The 13,219-nt window shown below is 67.2% G+C and overlaps 4 protein-coding genes across 4 annotated transcripts; 1 reads left to right on the top strand and 3 right to left on the bottom strand.

Moving 5' to 3' along the window:
* Positions 1-61: 61 nt before the first annotated feature.
* Positions 62-5,783, bottom strand: CHLRE_20g751647v5 (uncharacterized protein). Its single transcript, XM_043072873.1, has 4 exons — positions 5,267-5,783; positions 2,042-5,077; positions 667-1,868; positions 62-505 (listed from the first exon to the last, which is right to left on the bottom strand). The coding sequence occupies exons 1-4, from the start codon at positions 5,271-5,273 to the stop codon at positions 500-502; spliced, it is 4,251 nt and encodes a 1,416-aa protein (XP_042914203.1). The 5' UTR covers positions 5,274-5,783; the 3' UTR covers positions 62-499.
* Positions 5,784-7,011: 1,228 nt separating this feature from the next.
* On the bottom strand, positions 7,012-8,433 carry CHLRE_20g751597v5 (uncharacterized protein). Its single transcript, XM_043072872.1, has one exon. The coding sequence runs from the start codon at positions 8,380-8,382 to the stop codon at positions 7,165-7,167; it is 1,218 nt and encodes a 405-aa protein (XP_042914202.1). The 5' UTR covers positions 8,383-8,433; the 3' UTR covers positions 7,012-7,164.
* Positions 8,434-9,691: 1,258 nt separating this feature from the next.
* On the bottom strand, positions 9,692-12,323 carry CHLRE_20g751547v5 (uncharacterized protein). Its single transcript, XM_043072871.1, has 3 exons — positions 11,699-12,323; positions 10,362-11,509; positions 9,692-9,984 (listed from the first exon to the last, which is right to left on the bottom strand). The coding sequence occupies exons 1-3, from the start codon at positions 11,727-11,729 to the stop codon at positions 9,910-9,912; spliced, it is 1,254 nt and encodes a 417-aa protein (XP_042914201.1). The 5' UTR covers positions 11,730-12,323; the 3' UTR covers positions 9,692-9,909.
* Positions 12,324-12,493: 170 nt separating this feature from the next.
* CHLRE_20g751497v5 (uncharacterized protein) lies at positions 12,494-13,219 on the top strand. Its single transcript, XM_043072870.1, has 2 exons — positions 12,494-12,807; positions 12,884-13,219. Exons 1-2 carry the CDS (start codon positions 12,523-12,525, stop codon positions 13,199-13,201), a joined length of 603 nt encoding a protein of 200 aa, XP_042914200.1. The 5' UTR covers positions 12,494-12,522; the 3' UTR covers positions 13,202-13,219.

The following is a 13,219-nucleotide window of genomic DNA, read 5'->3' as shown; positions in this document are numbered from 1 at the left end:
GATAGCACTCACAGGGCATCACAGCAGGGCGGGCGCCAGGCAACCATGCACCAGGCAACAAGGGCACGAAGACGAGCCACACCCCAAAAAAACAGCCAAGTGCTGCAGGGCGCCCCCGACTGCCACACCCAAAGCACCCTGCTGCACGCGCGGATGCAAATGACCAACCACAAAGGTTGATACGCCGCCTGCTCCAAGCTGGTGAAGTGTGGTGCTCGCCGAGATGTTAAAATGCTGACAAGCGAAATGTCGCCAACTCCACGGCGACGCTCCTGGACCGCCAGAATCCTATTCCATAGCGGTGTCGAGTTCCAAAGCACAAGCCGGCATAGGCTGAAGGGCGCTGGAGAGGGAGTGTCGCGCTACAGCTGCAAAGTGGACTGACGAAAAACGAGGACGCCCACAAATGCAAACTGCTTCACAGTGGTTCGTAGGCCTTAAGAAGCCTAAAACAAAAGGAAGCAAGTCAAACAGCGCGAGAGAAATGACGTCGACTGTTTCAAAGCTGTGCAGAAGGAAAAGAGGATGCAAGAATAGCAAGAGAAGAGAGTAAAGTAAAGTAAAGTAAAGTAAAGTGGTGCTGCTGTACATGGCTGCAGCGGCTGCGGAGACAGTGTTGCGCGTGCCCGGCCCCGTGAGCGCCACAGGCGCCGGTTGCCCCGGCACCTTCAAGTGCGTGATGGGCTCCTGCGCGCCGGCTGCTGGCTCGTCAGCCTGCCGATGGAACCAGCGAGTGCCCCGCTCCCCATGCTCCTCCATCAGTGCAGCGCGGGCATTGTGGCTGGCCGCTGCGGCAGCTGCCCGCTCCTCCCACACCGCCAAGTTGGCCATGGCCGCAGCCTGACGCTGCGCGGCGCTGGCACCCGGCCGGTCGGCCAGGGCAGCGGCCGCGTCTGCGGCCAGCACCACGCCATGCAGCCCGTCCCGGGTCTGGCGTGCATGCCGACGGTGGATGCTGGTGGCGGCCTCCCGCAAGAAGAACTTGTCCGCCTCCCATTGCGTGCAATCGCCGTCACCTGTACTGGTCACAGGATTTGCGGCAACGTGCGCCTCCAAGCGCTGCTCGAGCTCCAGACGCAGCGAGGGGTGAAACAGCAGGTATGTGGGGAAGCGCCACTGCTCCCGGTGCGCATGTGGCAGGTCGGGCAAGGACAGGGTGAGCAGCACACCGTTGTGGTCCCCAGGCGCCCCATACGTGCGAGCGACATCCACCACCCACGGCGCCGCGGCGGCACTGACATACCACCGATCCAGGCGTGCGGGAGTGGCCGGCTTGGGCGTGGCCGGATGCGTGTAGCCCTTGGCGCCGCCACGCTTGCTCGCCCAAGGGTCCACCAGACTGAACTGGGCGAGGAGGCTGGCAAGTTGCGGGGCACCTGCAGCACGTGATGGGCTAGGGGCCGCCTCCTGACTGGCATCGGTGACACAGTTCCAGTCCCCACCGACAACAAGCACCCTGTCCGAGGCCAGGTGGGTATGCAGCCCGGCAAAGAAAGCAGGCTTGTCCGCCACGGCCGTGGGCGCATACACACACACGAAGCGCAGGCGCAGGTGACCCACGTCCCAATCCCAACATACCACACGGCCCGCCGCATCCGTTGACGGCGGCTGCAGTACGCAGCCTGGAAGGGACAGCCGACTCCGCGCCAGGATAGCCGTCCCACAGGAGTGGGGCGACGCTGCCGGGCTGGCAGCAAGGCAGTGGCGCCACGGAAGGCACGCCCCCTGCGCGGCACGAAGGCAAGACTCCAGCACCGTCGTGTCAGTAGCGTGGGTCTCCTGCACCATCGCCACATCCGCCCCAACTTGCTGCAGGTGCGAGACCAGCGCCCGCGCCTTGAGCGGCGAGCCCAGGCCGTTGACATTCACTGTCAGCAGCCGAAGGTTCGCCGCTCCCACTGGTGGCCGCATTATGAGCCCCCGCCGGCCACGGCAGCGCCGTGGCGGGTGCGGTTGCTGTTGCTGCTGTGGCGTTTGCTGCGGCGGTCGCCACCCTGGCTGGGGGGCGCGCCGCCGCTGCTGGTGCTCATGCTAGCGGCACCTGAGCTGGCGCCGCCGGGGTGCAACGGAGCGCTGCCCAGGCTCATGAGGCTGGAGGTACTGCGGCTGCGGTGCTGGCGTTGCCGGCGGCTGGGTCCGCTGGCCCCGCCGGGGTCCGCCAGCCCACGCTTAGCGGACCGCAGGGTGCGGGCGTCTAGGAGCACGTAGTCCATGTAGGCCGTCTGCACCTGCTGCGCGGCGTCATCCAGCTGCTCCGTCACATCAGAGGGCAGGGGCGTGTCTGCAGGCTGGGCTGAGTATAGGCGCCACCAGCCAGTGAACTCGTCGTGCAGCTGTGCCAGGACGGCGGTACGGCCAGCCGGCACGCGGCAGACGGCCCAGTCCGGTACGGTGGCGCCCTGGTCACGGAGGTAGGCGAGGAGGCGGCCACCAAGCGTGTCGTGGCCCAGCTGCACCCACTCATACCCCTGCACATCTGCGCAGCGGTTCTGGTGCGTCACGAGGTCAGAGCCGATGGCAACACACATGTCCCGGGTCAGGCTAACGGCCCCGTACTCCGCCTCACTGCCCGCACCCCCACCCGCGCGCCCAGCCGTGTCGGCCGAAACCCCAGCCGGCGCGCCCAGGCCCCTGCCCCTGCCCTTACCACCACCCGCCGGTTGTGACGTCTGCAGTGGCGGCCGCGCCTGGGGCGGCGGCTGGGGCACTGCCTGTCCCGCTCCTCCACCCTGGCGCCCCGACCCGCTGCCCCCACCAGCCTGCTGTCCCCCGGCCGGCCGCCCAGTGGGCACGCGCGGCGGCGAGCTAGCACCGTCCTGCGGGGGAGGCAGCCCGCCGCCCAAGCGCCCTGCCCTCTGCTGCGGGAGCTGGGCGGGGCCACCGCGCCCTTTGGAGCGGGGCTGTTGCTGCGGCGGCGGTGGCGGTGCGTGCGCGGCTGGTTGCACCCGTCGCCCACGCCCGGGCGCCGCCGTGGCAGCGCCATCGCCCGCCCCGTCCTGTCCCCCCAGCGTGGCCAACACCTCAAACCGGGAGCCGGTCCGGGGCCTGGGCGGCTGCACCTGGCACTGCTGCTCCTGCTGCTGCTGTTGCTGTACCCGCCGTTGCTGCTGGAGATGGAGGTCCGCCTTGTGGGCCAAGTACCGCTGCATCGCAGCTGTCAGCTGCTGATCCTGCCTGGCGGCTGCCCGCTGATCAAAGGGCAGCTGCGGCGCGGGAGCCCCACTGGGCTGCTGCTGCACGCCAGCCGGCCCAGCATCGGCCGTGCGACGCCTGGCCGCCGGCGGCCCCCCCACGCCTGCTGACGGCTGCCCCCCGCTAAGCCCTCCCGCTGCCACCCGCTGCTGTGAAGAGGGATGCTGCTGCCGCTCGGCCCTCAGGGGAGCCGCAGCAGCCCGGGTGCTTCCCCCCGCCATCAGAGCTAGCAGCGAGGGCGAGGCCACAGCGGGTGGTCCGCTGACGCCACCCGCGGCAGCCGCTGCGTCACCCAAACCCGCCGCCTCCTGCATCTGAACGTCCCCCATGTGGTCAACTACGTCAACACGTTGCCCACGCCGTGACGCCGCCCTGCCAGCGCCACCGCCCGCCCCGTCCTGTCCCCCCAGCGTGGCCAGGACCATAACCTGGGAGCCGGTCCGGGGCCTGGGTGACTGCCCCTGGCGCTGCAGCTCCTGCTGCTGCTGCTGCTGTAACCGCTGTTGCCGCTGAAGATTGAGGTCCGCCAGCTCGGCCAAGTACCGCCGCATCACAGCAGTCTGCTCCTGATCCTGCCCGGCGGCTGCCCGCTGATCCAAGGGTGGCAGTGGCGCGGGAGCCCCACTGGGCTGCTGCTGCACGCCAGCCGGCCCAGCACCGGCAGGGCGAGGCCCGGCCGCCAGCGGCCCCCCCACACATGCCGCCGGCTGGACCCCGCTAAGCCCTCCCGCTGTCACCCGCTGCTGTGAAGAGGGCTGCTGCTGCAGCGCGGCCCGCAGGGCAGCTGCAGCAGCACGGTTGCTTCCCCCCGCCACCAGAACTGGCAGCGGGGGCAGGGCCCCGCTGTGTGGCCCGCTGGCGCCACCAGCTGCAGCCGCCGCGTCACCCAAACCCGCCGCCTCCTGCATCTGCACGTCCCCCACGTGGTCAACAATGTCCGCTGCGGTCGCCATGGCAGCCGCGGGCCTCGCCACACCCAAGGTGTTGCCACCCAGGTCGGCGACCCCGGCTGCAGCCGGAGCAGGGCTGCCTGCCACAGCTGTCGTGGCCGTCCCAGCCGCCTGGGGGGCGCCACGGACCTCCACCTGCATGGGCTCCTCACCGGGCATCTCAAACTTGGCACAGTGCAGGTGAGAGAGCTGCGGGTCCCAGATGGGGCCCCGCACACAGGCAAAGATGTGGTTGGTGATGCCCTGGCCTGCGGGGGCCTGGGGCTCCCCCTTGGGGCCCACCGATTTGGCGCACTGCTCTGAGACCACATAAGCACATGTCAGGTTAGAGGGGTCCGAGGTGGTGGGATAGCCACCCGCCTGCAGCACCAAATCGGTGCGACCACGGAAAGCCCCCCACACAGGGCCCCCTACCATCTTGACCGTGACGGTGTAGGTGCCCGGAATGATGGGCCGGGTGTCCACTGGCACGTGAACCGTGAGGACAGCCTGACCGCGCTGGAGTGGTACCGCCAGCGGCGACTTGCGCATGAGCTCCGCTGTGAAGGCTGCTTTGCTGGCGCTGGTCGCGCGCCGGCTGAAGGCCAGCCCCGCAAGCGTGCGGGAGGGGTGGCCTGTGCTGTGCAGAGAGTGGCCCTGCAAGAGCTGCGGCTGGTTGCCCTGCCGGCACATGGTGTCCAGCACTGACAGGGCAGCACTGGTCACTTCCCGGACGCTGGCTGAGGACAGCTGCTCGCCCTCTGGGAGCCCCGTGGTGGCACCCACCAGAAGGACTGGGTAGGTAGGCAGGCTGGGGCCCTGAGGCTGCGTCGTCAGGTCCTGCACTCCGTGCGCCAGGCTATGCGTGGACAGGGCAAGGTGGAGCTGCAGCCCGGGGCTGAAGAACGGGCTGGCAGCGTTGCCCCCACCAGCAGGGGTGCTGTCCGCTGCCAAGCCTGGCAGTGGGCGGCGATGCCCAAAGGCAGGCCCCCCACACGGCACGGCATGTGCTGCTGTGGCCGCGCTGTGTGTGGGTGTGCTGTATGGCTGGCGTTGGCCCCTGGTGTCTTGGCTGCGCTGAGACACCAGGCGGAACCGACCAGGATCACCCAGCAACTGCATAGCTGCCCAGGATCAGCACTCACAGGGCATCACAGCAGGGCGGGCGCCAGGCAACCATGCACCAGGCAACAAGGGCACGAAGACGAGCCACACCCCAAAAAAACAGCCAAGTGCTGCAGGGCGCCCCCGACTGCCACACCCAAAGCACCCTGCTGCACGCGCGGATGCAAATGACCAACCACAAAGGTTGATACGCCGCCTGCTCCAAGCTGGTGAAGTGTGGTGCTCGCCGAGATGTTAAAATGCTGACAAGCGAAATGTCGCCAACTCCACGGCGACGCTCCTGGACCGCCAGAATCCTATTCCATAGCGGTGTCGAGTTCCAAAGCACAAGCCGGCATAGGCTGAAGGGCGCTGGAGAGGGAGTGTCGCGCTACAGCTGCAAAGTGGACTGACGAAAAACGAGGACGCCCACAAATGCAAACTGCTTCACAGTGGTTCGTAGGCCTTAAGAAGCCTAAAACAAAAGGAAGCAAGTCAAACAGCGCGAGAGAAATGACGTCGACTGTTTCAAAGCTGTGCAGAAGGAAAAGAGGATGCAAGAATAGCAAGAGAAGAGAGTAAAGTAAAGTAAAGTAAAGTAAAGTGGTGCTGCTGTACATGGCTGCAGCGGCTGCGGAGACAGTGTTGCGCGTGCCCGGCCCCGTGAGCGCCACAGGCGCCGGTTGCCCCGGCACCTTCAAGTGCGTGATGGGCTCCTGCGCGCCGGCTGCTGGCTCGTCAGCCTGCCGATGGAACCAGCGAGTGCCCCGCTCCCCATGCTCCTCCATCAGTGCAGCGCGGGCATTGTGGCTGGCCGCTGCGGCAGCTGCCCGCTCCTCCCACACCGCCAAGTTGGCCATGGCCGCAGCCTGACGCTGCGCGGCGCTGGCACCCGGCCGGTCGGCCAGGGCAGCGGCCGCGTCTGCGGCCAGCACCACGCCATGCAGCCCGTCCCGGGTCTGGCGTGCATGCCGACGGTGGATGCTGGTGGCGGCCTCCCGCAAGAAGAACTTGTCCGCCTCCCATTGCGTGCAATCGCCGTCACCTGTACTGGTCACAGGATTTGCGGCAACGTGCGCCTCCAAGCGCTGCTCGAGCTCCAGACGCAGCGAGGGGTGAAACAGCAGGTATGTGGGGAAGCGCCACTGCTCCCGGTGCGCATGTGGCAGGTCGGGCAAGGACAGGGTGAGCAGCACACCGTTGTGGTCCCCAGGCGCCCCATACGTGCGAGCGACATCCACCACCCACGGCGCCGCGGCGGCACTGACATACCACCGATCCAGGCGTGCGGGAGTGGCCGGCTTGGGCGTGGCCGGATGCGTGTAGCCCTTGGCGCCGCCACGCTTGCTCGCCCAAGGGTCCACCAGACTGAACTGGGCGAGGAGGCTGGCAAGTTGCGGGGCACCTGCAGCACGTGATGGGCTAGGGGCCGCCTCCTGACTGGCATCGGTGACACAGTTCCAGTCCCCACCGACAACAAGCACCCTGTCCGAGGCCAGGTGGGTATGCAGCCCGGCAAAGAAAGCAGGCTTGTCCGCCACGGCCGTGGGCGCATACACACACACGAAGCGCAGGCGCAGGTGACCCACGTCCCAATCCCAACATACCACACGGCCCGCCGCATCCGTTGACGGCGGCTGCAGTACGCAGCCTGGAAGGGACAGCCGACTCCGCGCCAGGATAGCCGTCCCACAGGAGTGGGGCGACGCTGCCGGGCTGGCAGCAAGGCAGTGGCGCCACGGAAGGCACGCCCCCTGCGCGGCACGAAGGCAAGACTCCAGCACCGTCGTGTCAGTAGCGTGGGTCTCCTGCACCATCGCCACATCCGCCCCAACTTGCTGCAGGTGCGAGACCAGCGCCCGCGCCTTGAGCGGCGAGCCCAGGCCGTTGACATTCACTGTCAGCAGCCGAAGGTTCGCCGCTCCCACTGGTGGCCGCATTATGAGCCCCCGCCGGCCACGGCAGCGCCGTGGCGGGTGCGGTTGCTGTTGCTGCTGTGGCGTTTGCTGCGGCGGTCGCCACCCTGGCTGGGGGGCGCGCCGCCGCTGCTGGTGCTCATGCTAGCGGCACCTGAGCTGGCGCCGCCGGGGTGCAACGGAGCGCTGCCCAGGCTCATGAGGCTGGAGGTACTGCGGCTGCGGTGCTGGCGTTGCCGGCGGCTGGGTCCGCTGGCCCCGCCGGGGTCCGCCAGCCCACGCTTAGCGGACCGCAGGGTGCGGGCGTCTAGGAGCACGTAGTCCATGTAGGCCGTCTGCACCTGCTGCGCGGCGTCATCCAGCTGCTCCGTCACATCAGAGGGCAGGGGCGTGTCTGCAGGCTGGGCTGAGTATAGGCGCCACCAGCCAGTGAACTCGTCGTGCAGCTGTGCCAGGACGGCGGTACGGCCGGCCGGCACGCGGCAGACAGCCCAGTCCGGTACGGTGGCGCCCTGGTCACGGAGGTAGGCGAGGAGGCGGCCACCAAGCGTGTCGTGGCCCAGCTGCGCCCACTCAAACCCCTGCACATCTGCGCAGCGGTTCTGGTGCGTCACGAGGTCAGAGCCGATGGCAACGCACGTGTCCCGGGTCAGGCAAACGGCCCCGTACTCTGCCTCACTGCCCGCACCCCCACCAGCGCGCCCAGCCGTGTCGGCCGAACCCCCAGCCGGCGCGCCCAGGCCCCTGTCCCTGCCCTTACCACCACCCGCCGGTTGTGACGTTTGCAGTGGCGGCCGCGCCTGGGGTAGCGGCTGGGGCACTGCCCGCCCCACTCCTCCACCCTGGCGCCCCAACCCTTTGCCCCCACCAGCCTGCTGTCCCCCGGTCGGCCGCCCAGTGGGCACGCGCGGCGGCGAGCTAGCACCGTCCTGCGGGGGAGGCAGCCCGCCGCCCAAGCGCCCTGCCCTCTGCTGCGGGAGCTGGGCGGGGCCACCGCGCCCTTTGGAGCGGGGCTGTTGCTGCAGCGGTGGCGGCGGTGCGTGCGCGGCTGGTTGCACCCGTCGCCCACGCCCGGGCGCCGCCGTGGCAGCGCCATCGCCCGCCCCGTCCTGTCCCCCCAGCGTGGCCAGGACCTCAAACCGGGAGCCGGTCCGGGGCCTGGGCGGCTGCACCTGGCGCTGCTGCTCCTGCTGCTGCTGTTGCTGTACCCGCCGTTGCTGCTGGAGATGGAGGTCCGCCATGTAGGCCAAGTACCGCTGCATCACAGCGGTCTGCTCCTGATCCTGCCTTTTTTTTTTTTTTTAAGTCATCCTTACAAGGTTGCGGTGGTAGACGCACTACCACCCTACTGCCAAGGCAGCCTGGATCATATCACAGAACCTCGATAGGGCCAGAGATCAGAGAAGAGAAGAGAAGAGAAGTTTGTACCACCACACACCTACTGGAAACCTCAACAGCTAGGTGACACCACACACCTACTGGAGTTCTCAACAGCTAGGTGACAACTACAGCCACTGCCATGACCACACAGATCATCTAGAGCTCTCCAGTTGACAGGCCCAGAGCTCCACTTGAATCTTGGATCTTGAACTTGAAAGCTCTCCAGTTGCAGGCCCAGAGCTCCAGCCTGTACCCCAGAGACTCCCTGCACCACAGGGGGGGTCTACACACCACCAAGGTGTGGATGGGTTTTGGTAAACCAGGGCCCTTCCTGGTGGGGTGACCGGGATTCGAACCCAGGATCTCTCGAAGCCTTAACGAAATCCTGGCGGCCGCCCGCTGATCAAAGGGCGGCTGTGGCGCGGGAGCCCCACTGGGCTGCTGCTGCGCGCCAGCCGACCCAGCACAGGCAGTACGACGCCTGACCGCCGGCGGCCCCCCCACGCCTGCTGCCGGCTGGACCCCGCTAAGCCCTCCCGCTGTCACCCACTGCTGTGAAGAGGGCTGCTGCTGTCGCTCGGCCCTTAGGGTAGCCGCAGCAGAACGGGTGCTTCCCCCCGCCACCAGAGCTGGCAGCGAGGGTGAGGCCACGGCGGGTGGTCCGCAGGCGCCACCAGCGGCAGCTCCTGCGTCACCCACACCCGCCGCCTCCTGCATCTGCACGTCCCCCACGTGGTCAACTATGTCAACACGTTGCCCATGCCGTGACGCCGCCACGCCAGGGCCACCGCCCGCCCCGTCCTGCCCCCCCCGCGTGGCCAGGACCACAACCTGGGAGCCGGTCCGGGGCCTGGGCGACTGCCCCTGGCGCTGCAGCTGCTGCTGCTGCTGTTGCTGTTCCTGTAACCGCCGTTGCCGCTGGAGATTGAGGTCCGCCAGCTCGGCCAAGTACCGCTGCATCACAGCGGTCTGCTCCTGATCCTGCCCAGCGGCTGCCTGCTGATCCAAGGGCGGCCGTGGCGCGGGAGCGCCACTGTGCTGCTGCTGCACGCCAGCCGGCCCAGCACCGCCGGGCCGAAGTTGCACTTGCGGCTGACGCTTGCATCCCCTGTGCAGGCCCCCTAGGTTTCCTTTTGGGCGGCGTTTCTTTCCAGGCGCTGGCGTGGCGTATTATCGTCATCAGCTTATCTGGCGCCCCATGTGTCATAGCTCTGGCTGGCGTCGCAGCGCCTGGGCGGCTGTGGGCCTTCCTGCACAGCGCGTCTTGCAGCGGGCTGGAGCCCGATTAGTCAGCGCCACATCTGGCCCGTTTAGTTTTCTGCTTGTGTCTCCTCTGCCAGTTCTCCTGGGGTGTTGCTCAAGCAACCGACTTGTGGGGGTGGGGTGGGTTACGGCGGGTCGAGTGTTGGTAGCACTGGTGTTTTCCTTTCTGGCGCGCGGTGGTGGTGGTTCTTGCGGTTAGGCTGTGGTGTAGGTTGGTGCTTGGGTTAGGTCTGGCGGTGTTTTTGTGCAACCCCTCCCGGGGAGCGGGGGGGCCAGCCTCCTGCTCTGTCTGCCGGGTCGGGGTGGGGTGGGGTGGGATGGATGGGTGGTTGGTGGCGGTTTTTCGAGGTGTTTGTTTTCTGTTTTTCTTTTCTTTTCTTCTCTTCTTGCCCTGTCAGGGTTCTGGTCTCGGGGACCAGGCTGCTTTCAGGCAGCAGGGGGGCAGCGCGTCTGCCCCTGTTCAACCTTGTAAGGATGATTCCTCAAAAAAAAAAGCACCGGCAGGGCGAGGCCTGGCCGCCGGCGGCCCCCCCACGCCTGCTGCCGGCTGGACCCCGCTAAGCCCTCCCGCTGTCACCCACTGCTGTGAAGAGGGCTGCTGCTGCAGCGCGGCCCGCAGGGCAGCCGCAGCAGCACGGTTGCTTCGCCCCGCCACCAGAACTGGCAGCGGGGGCGGGGCCCCGCTGTGTGGCCCGCTGGCGCCACCAGCTGCAGCCGCCACGTCACCCAAACCCGCCGCCTCCTGCATCTGCACGTCCCCCACGTGGTCAACGATGGCCGCTGCGGTCGCCATGGCAGCCGCGGGCCTCGCCACACCCAAGGTGTTGCCACCCAGGTCGGCGACCCTGGCTGCAGCCGGAGCAGGGCTGCCTGCCGCAGCTGTCGTGGCCGCCCCAGCCGCCTGGGGGGCGCCACGGACTTCCACCTGCATGGGCTCCTCACCGGGCATCTCAAACTTGGCACAGTGCAGGTGAGAGAGCTGCGGGTCCCAGCTGGGGCCCCGCACACAGGCAAAGATGTGGTTGGTGATGCCCTGGCCTGCGGGGGCCTGGGGCTCCCCCTTGGGGCCCACCGATTTGGCGCACTGCTCTGAGACCACATAAGCACATGTCAGGTTAGAGGGGTCCGAGGTGGTGGGATAGCCGCCTGCCTGCAGCACCAAAACGGTGCGACCGCGGAAAGCCCCCCACACAGGGCCCCCTACCATCTTGACCGTGACGGTGTAGGTGCCCGGAATGATGGGCCGGGTGTCCACTGGCACGTGAACCGTGAGGACAGCCTGACCGCGCTGGAGCGGTACCGCCAGCGGCGACTTGCGCATGAGCTCCGCTGTGAAGGCTGCTTTGCTGGCGCTGGTCGCGCGCCGGCTGAAGGCCAGCCCCGCAAACGTGCGGGAGGGGCGGCCTGTGCTGTGCAGAGAGTGGCCCTGCAAGAGCTGCGGCTGGTTGCCCTGCCTGCACATGGTGTCCAGCACTGACAGGGCAGCACTGGTCACCTCCCGGACGCCGGCTGAGGACAGCTGCTCGCCCTCTGGGAGCCCCGTGGTGGCACCCACCAGAAGGACTGGGTAGGTAGGCAGGCTGGGGCCCTGAGGCTGCGTCGTCAGGTCCTGCACTCCGTGCGCCAGGCTATGCGTGGACAGGGCAAGGTGGAGCTGCAGCCCGGGGCTGAAGAACGGGCTGGCAGCGTTGCCCCCACCTGCAGGGGTGCTGTCCGCTGCCAAGCCTGGCAGTGGGCGGCGATGCCCAAAGGCAGGCCCCCCACACGGCACGGCATGTGCTGCTGTGGCCGCGCTGTGTGTGGGTGTGCTGTATGGCTGGCGTTGGCCCCTGGTGTCTTGGCTGCGCTGAGACACCAGGCGGAACCGACCAGGATCACCCAGCAACTGCATAGCTGCCCAGGATCAGCACTCACAGGGCATCACAGCAGGGCGGGCGCCAGGCATCCAGGCACCAGGCAACAAGGGCACGAAGACGAGCCACACCCCAAAAAAACACCCAAGTGCTGCAGGGCTCCCCCGACCGCCACACCCAAAGCACCCTGCTGCACACGCGGATGCAAATGACCAACCACAGAGGTTGATACGCCTCCTGCTCCAAGCTGGTGAAGTGTGGTGCTCGCCGAGATGTTAAAATGCTGACAAGCGAAATGTCGCCAACTCCACGGCGACGCTCCTGGACCGCCAGAATCCTATTCCATAGCGGTGTCGAGTTCCAAAGCACAAGCCGGCATAGGCTGAAGGGCGCTGGAGAGGGAGTGTCGCGCTACAGCTGCAAAGTGGACTGACAAAAAACGAGGACGCCCACAAATGCAAACTGCTTCACAGTGGTTCGTAGGCCTTAAGAAGCCTAAAACAAAAGGAAGCAAGTCAAACAGCGCGAGAGAAATGACGTCGACTGTTTCAAAGCTGTGCAGAAGGAAAAGAGGATGCAAGGATAGCAAGAGAAGAGAGTAAAGTAAAGTAAAGTAAAGTAAAGGGGCTCATCTCGCTGCGTTTGGAGCTCGAGCAGCGCTTGGAGGCGCACGTTGCCGCAAATCCCGTGGCCAGTACAGGTGACGGCGCTTGCACGCAATGGGAGTCGGACAAGTTCTTCTTGCGGGAGGCCGCCACCAGCATCCACCGTCGGCATGCACGCCAGACCCGGGATGGGCTGCATGGCGTGGTGCTGGCCGCAGACACGGCCGCTGCCCTGGCCGACCGGCCTGGTGCCAGCGCCGCGCAGCGTCAGGCTGCGGCCATGGCCAACTTGGCGGTGCGGGAGGAGCGGGCAGCTGCCGCAGCGGCCAGCCACAATGCCCGCGCTGCACTGATGGAGGAGCATGGGGAGCGGGGCACTCGCTGGTTCCATCGGCAGGCTGACGAGCCAGCAGCCGGCGCGCAGGAGCCCATCACGCACTTGAAGGTGCCGGGGCAACCGGCGCCTGTGGCGCTCACGGGGCCGGGCACGCACAACACTGTCTCCGCAGCCGCCGCAGCCATGTACAGCAGCACCAGCCCCACCGGCCTGTTCCGCGTGCAGCCGGTCTGTATGGCGTCGCAGCAACAGCTTCTGGCGGCCATTGACCGCAAGGTTCCGGCGGATCTGCACGCCGCCGCAGAGCGAGGGGTCCGGTGACGGCGCCCTCAGTGATGCCGAGCTGATGGCAGCGCTGGCTGGCTCCGCCAATGGTAAAGCACCTGGGTCGGACGGGGTTCCGTACGAGGTGTACAAGGTCTTCTGGGCACTGCTGGGCCCGCGCTTGTGTGCTGCTGCTGCCGCTGCCTTTGTTGCCGCTGCAGACGCCCACGATGGCGGCGAAATGGCGGCGGCGCTGCCTGCTTCCTGGCGGGAGGGCATCATTACGCTCATCTACAAGGGCAAAAGCCTGGACCGCGCCGAGCTGGCGGCCTACCGGCCCATCACGCTTTTGTTTTGAGGAATCATCCTTACAAGG

Source organism: Chlamydomonas reinhardtii (assembly GCF_000002595.2).
Source record: "Chlamydomonas reinhardtii strain CC-503 cw92 mt+ unplaced genomic scaffold scaffold_20, whole genome shotgun sequence".
Lineage (NCBI taxonomy): Eukaryota > Viridiplantae > Chlorophyta > Chlorophyceae > Chlamydomonadales > Chlamydomonadaceae > Chlamydomonas > Chlamydomonas reinhardtii.
This window is presented reverse-complemented; position numbering and strand designations above follow the sequence as displayed.